This window comes from Puntigrus tetrazona, chromosome 25 (genome assembly GCF_018831695.1).
Source record: "Puntigrus tetrazona isolate hp1 chromosome 25, ASM1883169v1, whole genome shotgun sequence".
In the NCBI taxonomy this organism is placed as follows: Eukaryota; Metazoa; Chordata; class Actinopteri; order Cypriniformes; family Cyprinidae; genus Puntigrus; species Puntigrus tetrazona.
The window spans coordinates 5,975,673-5,993,358 of record NC_056723.1 but is presented as its reverse complement, the minus strand read 5'-3'; the positions used below and the strand labels follow the sequence as shown (position 1 = coordinate 5,993,358).

Here is a 17,686-nt window from a genome sequence, read left to right as displayed (position 1 = left end):
TCCCCAGGCAAAAGTTGGCAAAGGAACAGAGCTTCTTCCCGAGGCAAAAATTAGGCCAGACTCAACGGAAAACGCAAAGCAGTGGTCATGCGCGGAGGAAATTAAGAACAAACAACACCTGACCTCTTCATCAACAATCATTTCCAGAACAAAAACCAAAATTTGCATCACTGTGGTGCTATACTCTCACTTTAACATAACTTCATCGTCACCGTTTATTGTTTGCAAACTTCAAGAACGAAGTCATTGAGTTTCTTTGCCAACTTTTCTTTCTACATTTCTTGAGGGGTACTAATAGTGTGTATTCTTCCAGGATCCGTATGAAATTATATTGTTTAGAGTTTTGCAGGTCTGAAAGCATTAGCAGGCCACCCTGGAGCAAAAGCAACCGAGAAGCGCCTCTTCCTGCCTGGTTATAATGAGCATTGTATTTTTAACATTCATTTGGTCTCACCAAAAAAAAAAAAAGGGAGAGGGAAATATTCACATTGTCATTTAATTTTATGATTTTTTATGACCCATCTATGACCTCCATGGTTTAATTGACAAGTTTTTGCCAGTAAAATAACAGGGCCTATTCAAATTAGCTTTTGAATTTGGGACCAGGAAAAGCACAGCATGCTCCAAAACTGCGGGAGAGTAATTGAGTAAAACGACAAGGTTTGATCAAAACCGAGGGATGCCTATTACAGAAAGTGTCGGCTTGCAGTTAAATCTGATAGAAAGGCGCATACAGTGAAAAGCATACGCTAGTGGTCTCAAAGAGCACGGTTGAAAAAAAAAAAACAATACTACATGCCCATTAAACACAATCAACCTTATTATGGTTAACATCACTGATTTAGTCAACAGTGACCTACCAAAATGTAAATAAATGAATGAATAAAACAAGCAAGCAAACAAATAAACGAAAAGAAAAATTAAACTGGTAAAATGACCAAGGGAGCCAAATAACTAGATAGATTAAAAAAAAGCTAAAACAAAAACTAATGCAAATTAACATGCAATTAAAAAAAATTATAAATAAAAAAATATTGCAATAAAAAATAAGCAAAAATGTATAGAAATAATGCATATAACAAACAAATCAGGATAAATAAAACTATAATAAAAAAGTAAATAAAATCAAATACAAATAAAGCAAAATAAACATATGGTCAAATAACTAAGTATCAAATTTAACCAGAAAAAATTATATATATATATATATATACATATATATATATATATATATATATATATATATATATATATATATATATATATATATATATATATATATATATATATATACAGACGTGTTGTTGGTACCCTTCGGTCAATGAAAGAAAAAGTCACAATGGCCTCAGTTCTAGGACAAAAGTACTATTATTCACGAAAACAGTCATCTATATTGTAAACACTGAAAATAATGTGACCAAAGGACAAATTATTTGCTGCTATGGTTTTCAGTAGCAATATGTCAACTATATTCAGAAATCCAAAGGAAAGAGTTGTCTCAAGAGATCAGACCTGATTATTTAAGACCACTCAGACCTAGATGTTCATCTCTATTGTCATGTGTCAACCTCCTGGACGTGGCCGCAGGAGGAAAATTGATGACAAATCTAAGAGAGATAATCCAATAATCCGAATAAAGACCTGGCTTAATTCCAGTTCTCTCAGTTTGAACTTAACAAAAACAGACACCTAACTTGTCAATCCCCCAAACTACAGTTGACTAAAAAAAGCTTAACTAATGCCAAAAATCGAAGTTTTTGCCAGACCACAGACGAAAAAAATGACAAGAAAAGAACACTGTCCCTACTGAAAACTATAAATGTTTAATTATTCCATGAGTCATTTCTAGCCAGTGTCAGAAAGCGGTCTCAGTCAAACAGGAACCCTAAATCCCAGACGAGCCTTGACCTCATTAGTCTGGAAAAGGCACCCTTCAAACCGGACTAAATCATGAGGAGTGGGCCAAAATACCTGCTGAGAGGTGCATTTTTTGCCTCAAAGGTTGCCAAAATATTAAGTTAGGGGTACCATCATTTTTGTCTCTGTTTCATATTTATCAAACAAACAAATAAATAAAGACCACATTTCCTGCCATTTCCAGACCGTTTTTGTCCACGTCTGTATATATATAATATGTTGGATAGCATAGATGGGTGCCCAGGGTGCGCCAAAGGCCTATTCTAGGACTACTATTATTTGATCTATTTGTACCCCTTATGATCTTTCATGAGATATCATGTTTACTTTTCAGAAATCCACGTCAGCATGATTATTTTCACCAGACCGGGTCCAGATTGTCATGTGTCAACGAGTTAAAGAACAGATGCTACATAATGAATCTGCATTACATCCGCAAGAGTATTTATTAATCCGGACCATCGAAACTATAAATGAATGCCTGGTGGAAAAACCCTTTAGTCATAAGCCACCGGACGTGTGCTTTCCATCTGTTAAAGCGGCATTTTAACGTCCAGAACGTACCGAATATGCTTCATGCGGGATGCCCCGTCAGACATGATCTGATAAATCCAGCATCCGCAAGAGTATTTATTAATCCGGGTCATCGAAAGAATGCCTGGTGGAATTTAGTCATAAGCCACCGGACTGTGCTTTCCATCTGTTGGCGGCATTTTAACGTACTACCGAATAGCTTCTTCGTCAGACAGCTGATAAATCCAGCGAGACGAGTGGCGAAGCGTCTTCAACTAATGGGAAACAAAAGGTCAGTTTGCTTACAAATAAATTCTCCCAGATGTTTGAATATGTCTCGCAGTTCTGACTGGCTGTGTGCACGTGCAGTATCCTGTGACGCTCAGCAAGCCATTTCTCAAGTCCTTATCACTCATATGTCCTAACGGTGATGATAATTACAACCCTCAAATAATGTGTGGCTTATACCTGCTGACACAGCGTGGTCACATCGAGGACCACTAATAAAAGCAGTTTATCCCGCTTCTGGATTCATTGAACTGTAAAATTGTCTGCCTTCACTTATGAAAGATGTTTCCTTGACCTCTTATGTCACGAGTCACCTTATGAACAATAAATAGGTGCTGGATTGATAAAATGGCACGCTTGAACAACTACTGTTCTTTCCAAACAATAGGAAGGGTCATTAAAAAAAAGGGGGGCGTCTGATTCACAAATTATTTTAAATCAAGTACTTTTTAATGGATCATTTCACAAAACCAGTTGACCGATTTGTCTAAATGATTCGATTCGAACAATTAGGTATTGGAATTTAATATGAATTGAACTGAATTAAATGATCAGAAATGTGTTTTAAATGCACAAAGATTTAATAAACATGAGTGAATGAAATTAATGAATCTGTATAGTTTTTTTCTATCTTTTTGTTGCTGTTGAAAGAACATTAATATGTATATAAAAAACTAAACTTAATTTCATCTATTGCAGAAGTTGCACTAAATGACAAACTAAAATAAAAAAATTATAGACATGAAAATGTAAAATATAAATACAACCAAATATAAATATTTATATATATATATATATATATATATATATATATTTTTTTTTTTTTTTTTTTTTTTTAACTGTAATGATTAAAAAAAGAATTAAAAAATAAAACAATTAACAAATTTAAATAAAAGAAATTAGTTATTATTAAACTTGTTGTAGTAAAATAACTAAAGACCAAAATAAATACAATTATAATATTTAAAAATCAGCAAAATAAACAAGTAAATGCACAATAAATCTATAAAAAAAACTAGTAAACAAATAGCACTTAAAAGTATATATTAAAGCATGGAACAAACAAACTTCTGTATTGTTTCTTGTACAGTGTATTTATGAGCTGAATCATGGGTGCAACAAAAGAACTGACACATAAAACTACAATAGATAGCCTAACTAATAAAATTTAATAAGGCTAATAAAACTAATAAAAAGCAATAAACAGTATTATGCGTTTTAAAGCATTTAATGTGCAATGCCAGGATATAGAGGACAACATGACGAGCTAATTATGTAACCCTGATTCAAAAAAAAACAAAAAACACCACTTTAAAAGGACTTATTCACAGAAATAAATCAGACTTCCAATCACTATAAGAAGGGTGTTAAATAGAGCCCGGGGGATGGTGACAAGGGCCTTGAGATTGGACCCAAGACCCTTTTTCTATCTCATCATGTCCCATCCATTGTGACTGATCAACCGCCCCAGGATGCAATGTGTTACATGGGCTTGGTCTGCTGGACTCTGGTGTAAACTAAATGGATGGAGCTGCCAGCACAATCCTAATCTTGGAGCCAACAGCAGGTCCCACAGCCTCTGGCAGCCAGATAGCTTGTGGAACAGAAAAAAAATGGACAGTTGAGGCCAAACCTAATAGCACGCTCTTCTTTGAGAAAGAGGGACGACTTGAATCAAAATAAGGTAAAAGGTATCTTGCATACCATCCAATCATAAAGCATCTCTCCAAGCATGAAAAGTTGCATGCCGTTCGGTATCTTCGGTCAATTTCATCATCCTCCTTGTCTTTTTCCCCACTCTATGATAAATGGACCATGCTGTGCTCTCTCCTAAAGATAAGCTCAGAATAGTATTCGCCCATCATCTTTTTCTGTCAGCTTTGATTTGGCCAGTGCCTCACTGCGTGCTTTGAAATTTCCCTGTCTTCAAGCAATATCAAGTGTGAACCTTTTGTAAAAGCAAAAGTGGTTTCATAAAATGAAGGTTGAACTACTGATGTCACATGGACCATTTTAACAACGTCTTTACTGCCTTCCAGGGCCTTGAAAGTGGTAGTTGCATTGGAGTCTATGCATGGTCAGAAAGCTCTGGTTCGGACCATCAGCAGCTCCAGAAAAGGAGTTAGATGGATGTCCCCATGACACAGCCATTCTTTCTGGACAGGGGCGACCTCTTCATCCCCCTAAAATATCATCTAAAATATCTTAATCTGTGTTCAGAAGATCTGATGGGTTTGGAACGATATGAGGGTCAGAATTTTCAATTTTACGTGACCTATCCCTTATACCCTATTCTATTTTTGGGACAGTTCAGTTCTGATATTGTTCACTGAACTTCTTTTCCATGCAAATGCAATTGGGACTGGCGATTTTAAGCTTTTAAAAAGAAGCAAAAGCACCTAAAGGTATCGCAAAAGTGGATCTTTTCCATTAACTTCCAAGTCTGAAGTCACACGAAACCTTTGGGTGAGAAACAAACTGATAAGTCTGTGATAATTAGTCAGTGGAAATCCTAACATCTGTCTTAGATCTTCATTGTGCATTCATTGAGAATGTTAAAAGGGTTTGAAACAACACTAAAAGATAAGGTCAGCCAAAAACAAATCCTCCATGTTAATCAGAGTTTTTGTCCTAACCAGAAGTGAGAGTGCAAAATTCCACATCGTTGCGGCTAGAAAAACAAAACACAAAATTTACATTTATGTGCTTTATTCAAAGTTTAAAGTGTCTAATATGAGTTTAACCTCTTAAGACCCCGTGTCCTCATATGAGGGCATTATATTTCTGTGAATTTCTATACATGTCACAGTTTTAAGTCTGGATGTCCTGTAAAGAGCACATTCAGGGCTTTTCAGAGATACTGAATAATTCAGCATTATTTCACCATGATCACTCGCTCTCCTTGGTCTTCAGAAATGTCTGAAATAATTTAGTGACACTCTTATAGAAATAAAATAATTACAAAATCTTTTATTTTATCATTCTAATCAATCAATTTTTAAATTATGTGGCATGAATCATCCTCTCAGGAAAATGTTATAGGGTTTCAAAACAATATGTAACTTTCTATTACAAAACTGGATGTTGATTTCATACGTTTACTCATGAGGACATCGGGACTAAAAGCATGTTTATTACGCATTTTGGAAGATATAACAAATGAATAGGGACAGAAATTATATTTCAGTATTGTTAAATATGATATATTATAAAAATCTTGTTAATTATTACTCTACATTCTATACATTCTATATTACATTTTTCATTTTTAATGATATGTTGACCCAAAAACACATTAATAGTTTATAGATACATTGTATATAATGAGAAAACAAAAAAAATTTAAGAAACTGATTCCTGATGTCGTCAAATGAGGACATAGCACAACTTATGGATTTATTTTTTTTCCTAAAACTTTTTTCTCAGGTCTTAAGAGGTTAAATATCATTGTTCCAAACCTATCTTCGGAACACAAATGAAGATGTTTTGGATTTCTTTCAAGAGCTTTCTGATCCTCCCATAGACAGCAAGGGTCGTCATATGCTGATGGCCCAGAAAGGTACCAAAAACGTTGTCAAAGTAGTCAATGTGACATCAGTGGTTCAATCAGAATGTTCAAACTTGTAAGGACTATTTTGGAGGATCAGAAAGCTCTCGGATTAAATCCAAAACATTTTAATTTGTATTCTAAAGATGAACTAAAATCTTGCGGGTTTGGAACGACATGAGGGCGAGTAATTAATGAAAGAGTTTCACATTTTTGGTTGAACTATCCTTTTTAGGTTGAGTACATGAAATTATTTCTTTTATTCTCTTTAATACAGAGGGTTACGTGTTTGATAACGGTTATGGAACCAATCGTACCCGAAGAAGACAACTCACTGCACAAGGCAGCAGCACTGTGTTCTTTCATCAGATTAACCAACATTTTGACCTCACATCAGTAACACAGCTGCTGCCATAGAAGCCATTAGAATCTCATCGACATATTTTCTGTACTAAGCATAGATAATCAATAGTCTGAATTTATGGTCGCTTAGAAAAAAATAATCAACATACATCAGCTCTCTGATAATAGGGGACGGTTGGTTTCAGATCCAAGTGTAGAACACAAATGGATAGATTATAAAGCAGAAGGTCAGACGCTCGATACAGATCAAACATCACTCCCTGGAGATATCGCACTTCAAGGTGTTGGTTACGTTTAATTTACCTTGCACGGTATGGATAGTAACATCTTTGTCTAAATAAATCAGCTAAGGTCTGTGGTTGCGTTCTTTCATCGGATCAAGCTAGCGGATGATCTTCACGCCTCTGGTTTCGACCATCAGCAACTCTAGAAAAGCAGTTAGATGGATGTCCCCAGGTCACAGCCATTTGTTCTGGACAGGAGCGACTTCTTCAGTTGTGCATGACCTCTCCATCCCCCTCCATTTAATATCCTTTGATCGTGTGTTTCTCTTTTAGGGTGACATCCAGCAGCTTATAAACATGAGAGCTCACCGTGAGAGATTGAATGCCTCCACATGTGAAAAATGAGTTACGCCACAGGCTGGTCAATATCAAAAGGCTATTGATTGTTGACTCGCATTATGGCTTCTCTTAAAACTACCAATAAGGGCTAAAACCAACAGAAAACGCTTTTCAAAGGCAACATAATAAGTGATAGTGGTCTGAGACTAAACAGTGGAGATGGTTATTTTCTAGTCAGTGAAAAAGAAAATAAATGGATACAAATGAACTGAAACCAAAATAAATGAGATTTTTGGACCAATGCGAACACTTACCATATTATCTATGCAAAATGCTTACAAAAATAGTTTCTATGACACTCTGTTTACACCTCAAAGACATAATAATAGTAGTAATAAATTATGAATTTTAATGCATTTAATAATGCATTTTTTTATATATACAATTTCCCATGACAAAAACGAACAGCTAAAAACAAACTCTACAAATGAACACCGGGTGACCATCATCTCCACCACAACCAAACACCTCAGAGGAAGACCAAAGAGAGGAGGAGCTGAAGATGGTGGGGGCTTGGCTGAGGTAAGTTGGCTGTGGTCACCGTTAGCCCAACGGAATGATGAACAGCACGGGCCGATATCCATTTGTCTTCTACCTGTCTGCCTACAGCCCACGGGGGCCTCCACAATATGTCATTGTCGCACGCAGGACCGCCCCCATGCATCAAAACATTTTAATACAGCTCAGCCCACTTCTAACCATCTCCGGGGTTGCGATCGCAGACAGGAAGTCGACCACCGGTCTGTGTTTGCCTCACGTGTGACACGGTATGAATCAATCCACGCTTTGGTGCCTTTTCACGCGGCGCGATGTACCATAAAACGATCATGGCACTCCCGGCGAGAACAAACGCTTCACAAACCGTCTCATCCTGAGATGTTTCGAACCGTTCTGTTGTTTTTCATCCCATCTAGGGAAAAACATACGAACGAAAAGAAAAAAACAAACACCAGGGCCGGAAATGAGTGGCTGCAGGCTTTGGAAAACAGGCCGATAGGACAGATGGGGTGTGCGCTGGAGATTACAGTGATTGTTTAAACAAAAACTGTTTCCAGGTTTCCAGAGGGACAACCGGGAAACAAATCCTTGTTAGGAGGGATTACTTTGGTTGGTTTTTGTTTTGGTGTTAGGGGTGAAAGCCAGTGGGAAACTCTGCGGAGAGAGGGTAAATGCTATAATATATATATATATATATATATATATATATAAATAAAACCCTTTGCCTATTAAATACTATATAGTGCAAATAAATCATCAACTAACTAGACATAACATTCAAAATGCTTAACATCTGTAATTAATTTAACAATGTACTGTAGATTTTAATGAACAAAGAGAAATAGTAAGAGTAAAGTACAACAAATCCCTAACCTGCTTCTCCTCTGAGAAACATATTACATACTACTTGTAAATACTACTTAAAAAAAAAAACAGTTGTAAAAAGAAAATTAAAACAAAATCCCTTCGGCTTTTAGGACTAGAACTGCTGTACATTGCAAATAAAACTTGCTCCAACTCCCACTTCAGTTCTTGACTAGTCGGTTGACTTATTTCAATTAGAAAATGTAACCTTAACATCTAATCTAGCTAGGACCGTACTAACAAATAGAGTAAAATAGAGAGTTAAGTAGAGCAAACGTAAGGCTAGTTTCTCAGGAGAAACTTACAACATAACATCCCACTTCCTCTTCTGCAGCAGGTGTCGTGTTTGTCCAGGGGGACAATACCTTGAGAATAAAGCCAGAATCTGCGTCAGCACCAGCAGCTGAACAGGGTCACGCTAACTCAAACTTCCTGTCTGCAGAGGGGCAAGGGTACTTCACGCCCCAAGACTTTAACAGCCAGAAAAACCGTACCCTGCTGGGGCCAAATATTTCAGTGTTTCTCTCGCTTTACGGAGCTGAATCATTTCCATTGACGTGACAGCATTGTACTCTGTGTCCCTGACAGGGGTAAAGAATATCCCGGCTAGGTTATTTCATTACCTGAAAGCTGTCACCAGAGAGTTCTTGAGTGTCAGCAACAGGCAGAAAGTTGAAGAAGTGAATTAGTGCTCTGTGTGGTGCTGGGTACAGCTAAAACTGACTCACCTCGTCATGGTCACCAAGTACATTTGGGCATGGGCAAGAAAAGAGAAAATCTTGTATAATGGATGGAAAGTTACTTGAGATTGAATGGAACATGAGGTTTTTGGTGCCACTGAGTTATGGAGTTGCATAAAATCGCTAGAAACATCAAGGCCGATTTTCTCGCAATTTCTAACCTATCAAGAGGTTTGCAAAAAAAAAGGGACCCACGAATGACTAATTTCTTTCAGAAATAATCCATGCAAGTTTCAATGTATAAGAATCTAGAGTCACGCTATTGAAAACCCTGAAGTAGCTTAGCTCAATTACATAGACATTATTAACATCACTAGACAGCTGACAGCTGGAATGAAAGTTTCTCAAAGACATTTGTATTATTATGGCCATGTAAAGTTGCATGTAACATTAGCAGCATTTAAGTCCTGATGAATGTTCTCAACGGACAATACTGACTTTTCATTGATACTGAGAATCCCTTTCACTGAGAATTCAATGGAAACATGTCAATGTTTTTTACATTTTGTTACATTAAAAGCAAACAATAATCAAAAAATATGAAACAATAATGAATAAAATGTTTCATATATTTTCTTTTTAAATAAAATAAAATTACATTTATTAAAATTAAATCAACAAAATCTAACAGTATTTTATATATGATCCTGGACAACATGGGGGTCATGGGGGTCTTTTTTTTTCATGAGATTTTAACATCATCTGAAAGCTGTAAAAATAAACTTTCTAATGACTGGAATGGAATTGTTTGGATACGATATTTGGCAAAAATATCCAGTTTTATAATGCAGGTAAGACGCCAAATAAAACAAACTGCCCTATAGTTCTTGACTAGATGGTTGACTTATCTTTTGCCAACTACTTATGTAGACAAAACATCTACAAAATTGACATCGAAGTTGCAACTGAGCATCTGTGCTTAGCTGTATTCAGTAGGATAAGAAAAAAGGTTTTAAGTCCTTCTACACAGATGAGTCCTATATACTGTAGCCAATAAGATCTAGAATCTACTCACTGAACTCATTTACTAAACAAACGCTGCACAAACTCAGTCGTTTCATCTTCTCGATGCCAATTTTCTAGAACATGCCATGACGGTGAACACACAACGCTCAAAAATGCTGGCATCCCAGCTAGCATGCACAAAAGAGACCATTACCTCTAAAACCCTCTTGACAGGCCGGTGAAAAGCCTTTAAAGTTCCCTCGACTCTTCAGACCAAAATGATACATCACAGCCTTCAAGCTTCCACTAGTCACAGTGGTCAAACAAATTCAATTTCAGGCATAATTAAACTCCATCTTGAATCTGAACTAACAAAGCATGATTTACTGCTTGTCTGTTGGTCCGTTTTACGGAGTCTTTATTCGAGCAAACAAGTCCATTGCATTCTTATCCAATGCCATATCTGGGTTCTTAGCCCACACGAGCACTGGTGGCTTATGAGAGACCTCATCTGGTTATTCGCCACGGTAAGAGAAAGCGCTGGCAGATGCCCGCTCAACTGTGCTGAGCGCAGCCTGATCCGTGCCAGACGTCGGGCCGATGATTCATGCGAATTGCCCTAAATGGTTGCAATGTGCCAAGCTGACGCTGGCCTGGGGAATAGGTGTGGAATAGTTGTCAAATATGTCCAATAATCAGTGAATCAGATACAGCTGTCCTCTCCGGTGAATGCAAAATATTTGGCCGAGAGAAAATTAAGACAGAAACAAAATGTCTACCATGTGGCCTAGTTAAGGACAGTTTCAGGTTTGAATGTTCGATTGTTTGCTCTAGGATGTACAAATTGAGATATTTAGATAATTGAACTAGTTGGTTGTCTCAACAAAAAGTTGACTAGTGGGTCACAAGTAGGGTTAGTTAACAAAACCCATTTTTGCGTTTCCAGTGTTTTTTTTTTGTTTGTATGTATGTTGACTATGACGGTATTCTTTCAAAAATATATATATAAAAAATTATAATATATACAACTTTAACCTAACTTTTGAACAATACCATGTATTGAATGTAAGTGAATTTTGTCAATAATTAGCAATAAAACTTAGACACATTAAAATGTAACAACCACATAACTTTTGATTAATTGTAATTACACTTAAAGCTTAAAACTGAAGGTTCTGTCATTAATTACTCGCCTTCAAGGTTTTCCAAACCTGTAAAATCTTAATTCATCTTTGGATTCATCTTTTCTGACCCTGCATAGACAGCAACACTGACACATTCAAGGCCCAGAAAGAAGGATATCGTTAAAATAGTCCATGTGACTTATGTTATGAAGATACGAGAATACTTTTCCTCTGATTTCATCAAAAATATATCTTTTGTAGATGAATGAAGATCTTATGGGTTTGGATAGACATGAAGGTGAGTAATTAAAGAATGACAGAATTTTCAACTCTCCCTTTAAGTCCAGATTGATGCCAGTGGGCCACTGAATTCATCAATGCTTCATGTTTACCAGTCCAGCTTTTAGTGCGAGAAGTATGAGCGGGGAAGCTGATCAGGAACACTGGGACACGGCGCTGCAGGCTATGTACAGCTGATGTGCAATTCGTATGGGAGTTCACGATGTCGGAAACCCAATTCTATTTGACATTACCGAGAGACGCTTTTGACAACAGCCTCTGTGATGAATACACCCAGAGATGAAAACATAGCCTGAGTCTGTTCACACCTCTTGTTTCGTCCCATGCTAAGCCAGAGCAGGAAGTGAGCTCTGTAATCTCACCCCCCGACGTGTCGCTCGCCAAGATAACACCAGACGCCAAACTGCTGTTTGTCACAAGTCACATCCGTTTACATCTCCTGGTCCCTGCAGTCAACAAGAGATTGCTGAACGGATAGTTTCAACAAGAGAAGCTCAAAGATCTTTGTGAATGCTAATGCTACATGCTACATAAACAGCTGAGAGAGAGAGAGCTTAACTTCACACCGTTTATCAGCAAGCTCAAATAAATGAGTACACCTGTGAGCTTGTCATTGGTTTGTGTACACATTTGAGGCGTTTAAAATTAATACATTGTAAAACTAGCCACAAACGATAGCTGCTTGGTGACACTGAGGCAATGCTAACGACATACCCAGCACTGAGAGAGCTAAACTTTACACTGTTATCAGCAAGCATACACACTGCATTTGAGAAGTTTCAAATAAATATTGTAAAACCAGACACAAACAATAGCTTCACTGTGACACTAATGGCTGCTGGAAATGTAGTTTTGCCATACATTACAACAGAAATCAGAAAAGTTATTACAAATTGTAATAATTTTACAATATTCACATCTCCCTGTTGTTGCAGTAAACAAAATAATGCTGAATGAATTGTCTATTTACAATCTCAAGAGAATCACACAAATTTCTGTGAATGCTAATGCTACATGCTATGTAAACGGAGCAGAGAAAGCAACTTAAAAAAAAAAGTGCTACTAAAAAAGTATACTTTTCAGTGTTTCTTGGACACATTTAAGTGGTTTAAAAATAATACACTCAAACTATCTGCAGACAGAAGCTGCTTTATATGTTTCTAAAGTAAATAATGGCATTTATATAATGCTAATTTGATGAAAATTAGCTTTTAAGCATAAGTATTCTATATAACTAGCCATTACTGATTATTATCTAATTTTACGGCCAGTAAGCCACAAATATAAGTCTAAAGTAATCATAATCGTATTATATTATCTAACAGTACTGTAAAACGGCTTGTGCTAATAGCGTTTCACAATGAACTTTGCTTTCACAGCTTCATAAACACTTTTTCCTCCGTGTTAAAATATGATTTAAAACGGACACAGGGTTTCACAAACCATCAGACCCCTTGACCTACATTATGGATATTTCCTTTCGAAAATTTCTAAAGTCTGTGATGAATTTGATGGAAGCAAATGTGACCTTTTCACACATTGTCATTTCCATTTCAAAGGGCTTGCAACACCGCTGTATTTATATCTATGCAATACTGCATTACCATATAAATGAAACTGACGAAAGTACCCATATTTAGAAGACGTCCAATCTTAAAGGTGAGTTCTGCCGCTTTCTAAGCGCGCGGTGGACTTTATGGAGGTACATTTGTGAATTCGGTTGCTAAACTTTGAGCTTTTGAGTACACTAACAGTAAGAAATTGAATAAAACTACAAGGTTATTTATCTAAATGCACAATGCATACATTAATGTTGCTTTCTGACTGCACCTACATCACTTTCAGTGTCGACAGTGTGTTATTGAGGATGTGAGATCAGTGCTAAAGGCATTGAACGCTCTCCCACGTACCTAAGACCTGTCACCAAGCAACAAGCTGCCCTGAAACTGTTAATAAAGGTCCCCCACGCAGGAAGTAATAACCTAAAGCTGAATTTGTGCATTGTTGAAGTGAAATCTAAATTTGTCACGGTAATTTGTGAGGGCTCATGGGAAAACAAACACTGAATGGGTTCAATAAGAGTGAGGGATTGAATCGGTGCACGTGTTGTGTCATTTAAAGGGATAGTTCACATCAAAATTACGATAAATTTACTCGCCCTCATTTCAACCTGTAGTCTGAAGAATGCATCAACTGTTTTTGTCCATACAGTGAAAGTGAACAAATTGGATTTTTTTTTTTTTAATAGTATGTACTGCGATTACTATTATTTAGGTTTGCGTCTCAACCCCACCTCCTCTACTCTTGTCTATAAAAACCCCCCAAAAAGTTAAACCCCTTTCTGGGTATTGCACATTTATATTGGTTGCAAATATTAGAAATTAATAATGCAAATCATTTATTATTCCTTCACAAAACCCCAGTTTGGGAAACCTTGATCTAAATGTAATGATTAATGCACTTCATGTTATTAATAAGGAAATGAATATATCGTCTTACTCTTTTCTATTTCTTACACTTAAACAAGTTGGGTCAAAAACCTAAAAGTAATTTAAAAACAGTCTAATTATATTACCAAAATGTGTAATATAATGGATGACATTATAAAAAAACAAAAAAAAAAAAAAAAAACTTTGACATAATTTGGAATCAGTAATGGACTACAATTTGTAACTATGCTAATCTACCTAGCATTGATTATGAAAAAAATAAATAAAATAAATAAATAAAAAAAAATTATGTATATATATATCATACATTTAAATTATATTTCATAAGAGATAACAGTTACATTTTAATCAGTAAGTAAGGAGTCACTAAAACAGTCCATCCAATTTAGGGGATTTACTAAAATAAATGGAAATAATTTTTTTGTTTTTAGATTATTTTTTTTTATAATTAAATTTTTTTTGAGAAATATCCTTTTAAGGGCTTGAATCTGCGATTACAACTACGCATGTCGACTCCCTACCTCACTTCCCCAACTCTCTTGTCTATAAATAACCCAGAATTCGCAAAAACCAATCTGGCTCTTGCCCAGTTCCAGACTTAGAGCCTATAACTTCAGGAGATCATGTCTTTATCATCCACAGTCTTGTTATGAGGTCACTGGAGGAATAAATCCTGGTTCTCCAGTCTCCTTTAACTGGCCGCCCACTGATCTACACCTCCATTCTCCGAACATCCCCTCTAATACAGTTAGCATGCCTGATCAATAGAGCCCCATACAGAAGCTCCTGTACACATGACTGGAGATAAGGAAGAGGCCACGCAACGGAGGAGACCCCGGCCTCTCGGCGAGGAAATCAGGTCACCCTCGGTTGTGAGGAAGCTGCGAGGAGAATCGATCATTCCTTGACTGTGAATAGAGTGTTGATAAGCTGAGGAGGAGAGCTCTTAAATAGGGACGGACACACGGTTGACCTCTGTATTGGTTTTACACATGTAAATACTATCTAGCTGGGAACAGCAGGGGAGATATGGCGATATCCGGTAGATTAAAACACGCTGGCATTTGTCTTTTTCATTTCAGCACTCGATTCCAAGGGCAAAAAGGTGACTGCCTTAATGTGTGCGGCTCTGTTGGACAAGACGGTGGCTGAACTTTCATGCGGGAAGAAATAGCCTGCTTACACATGCCCAAGGCAAGCATGAATATTCTAGTGCCAAACGCAGGGACCTGCCACGCTGATATTACAGTAAGAGGTCATATATAACCTGCAGGCTATGATGGAAAGATTTTTAGTTTAAAACAATACGGTGTGGCCTGTCACTGAGAAAAAGGAAATCAATCAATCAATCAATCTGTCTACATGTCTATCGATTGATCTGTATACATGGATAAAATTATTTGAATATATGTTCACAATCAGCTTATTAAATTAAACACAAATGTCAATATTTGTTTACAGTTAACTTAAATCATAAATATAATAAAGTATAATAATTATGATAATTTGTTTACATTTTTAATAAATGTACACTCTTTCTACACACACACACACATAATATATATATATATATATATATATATATATATATATATATATATATATATATATATATATATATATATATATATATATATATATATATATATATACACACACATATATATACACACACACACCATGAAGAAAGAGTATCTGCTATGTAATTGTAATCTTGCAAAAATATAGGTCAATATATTCCTAAAAAATGAACTTAAAATGTAAAACTTGAAACAAATTAATCATGCCCCCCTCTTCCATAAAACTGGAAGTTCCTGTTCAATTTACAAGCGCCTCCTTCATACACACACGCAAAGGTTCTCAAACAAATGTTCCTCGTCAAACACTTCTAAAATCACATAACACAGAATGAGCAAAGTGTCCGTATTACAGACTAAACTAAACGTTTTCGTATTTTACAAGCACACTGTCCATTTATGTTTACATACTTGCCATTAATGACCCCGTCAGGGTTAAGCATGGGGATGATTTTGAAGATGTAGGCCTCTCTCAAGCTCTCAGCTACAGGATCACTGCTGCACAGGAACTCCAGCGTGCCCTTCAGTACCCAGCTGGCATTGCTCTCACCTGGATGAACCCTCGCTGTCAGCACCACGCATGGCCGGTTGCCTAAAAGAACCATGAATATGAAAAAAGAAGGTTGTGACGTATAAATATGCTGCTTAACGATTCACTTATGTAGCTAACACCTGTAAAAGATAACATGTGGCACGAGAAGCTTGCATTGTGGATTGCTCATGTTTTAAACAGGAGAAAGCTACTAAATCAGTGTGACGCTTCGCTGTCACAACATTACACGGCAATTATGCCATGTCAGATTTTCACTCGACGTCTCCCTCGACTCGTTTCATCTGGACGGGGAAATTACATCACCTTGCTGAGCAAGTTTACAAAGCCAAAAGAGATGGACAAAGCTTATCAAAAACACATTAAAATTTAATTTAGCTTGACTATTATGGCCCTGGCTGCCGCCCCACAAAAGACAGCAGAAGGGGCGACTAATTTGTGCGATTCTGGTATTGATGATTTCATAATGAGTTTCTGCATGGCCTCTGTTTATGCGCTCTTTCACCGGCTCCGTTTCATTTTCTGTATTTAATTGAATATGAATACGTCCATGCAATTAGGCTGGAGTGATTTCTTTTCTTTTTTGAGCCGTAAAATGAGATAATGCCATTATAGCTGCCTTTTGCCTTAACGATGAATGGCATACGTTTGTCATGAATAGCGTGTGACCTACAATTCTGCATTCAGCTAAAGGGTCAATGAGGAATAAGGATAGTCGAGATGATGAAAAAAATTATTTTAAAATAATAAAAAAAACACAGACAAGAGTATATACGAGAACGGATGACACTGAACCGAATATAACTTATAAAGGGAGCATAACGGGGCTAATAAATGACACACTTGAACATAATAAACACAATCAAACATGAGACGGAAACTAAGGGAAATTTCTAACAACGCACATGTTAAAGTATGCGGATGCAACATTTCATTTACATATCGAAAACAACCCGATATACCAAGTGCAGAGCAAATTAGCATAGTCACGAACAAAGAATAAAAAAAATAAAGAAGCCGCGGTGTGTTTAAAAAGTTTTAATAGACCTGGTATTGCGTGCCTTTTAACTCATCTTTTATTTCCGAAATAACATGGCTTGGCAAAAAATATGTTTGAATAATGTGTTCCTGTGTATTCATTTATTTGGCATTCCGGTAAACACAGTAGGTTAGTTAATGTATACAGCTGACGAAAGAAACCAAATGCACGACTGTATTAGGTCCGCGCATTTAGTCTTAGACAGCAGCCTAGAAATACCTACTTCTGTCTGGTCTGCTAATCGAACGTCACCACAGCTTAAAAGATGAATCTGTAATTTATGCAGTAAGCGTTACTGTGTTATTTTCCACTAAATTAATGCATTTCTGCACCTAAACACTACTGTTA

At 36.6% G+C, this 17,686-nt stretch overlaps 1 protein-coding gene across 3 annotated transcripts in view; it reads right to left on the bottom strand.

Annotated features, from left to right (window-relative positions):
- Positions 1-17,686, bottom strand: part of LOC122330900 (cytosolic carboxypeptidase 4) — a 175,957-nt gene that overhangs the window by 45,515 nt on the left and 112,756 nt on the right. For all 3 annotated transcript variants that reach the window (XM_043228263.1, XM_043228261.1, XM_043228262.1), the window contains exon 19: positions 16,161-16,341. In XM_043228263.1, coding sequence (XP_043084198.1) covers positions 16,161-16,341 — 181 coding nt within the window. The remainder of the gene's footprint in view (positions 1-16,160; positions 16,342-17,686) is intronic.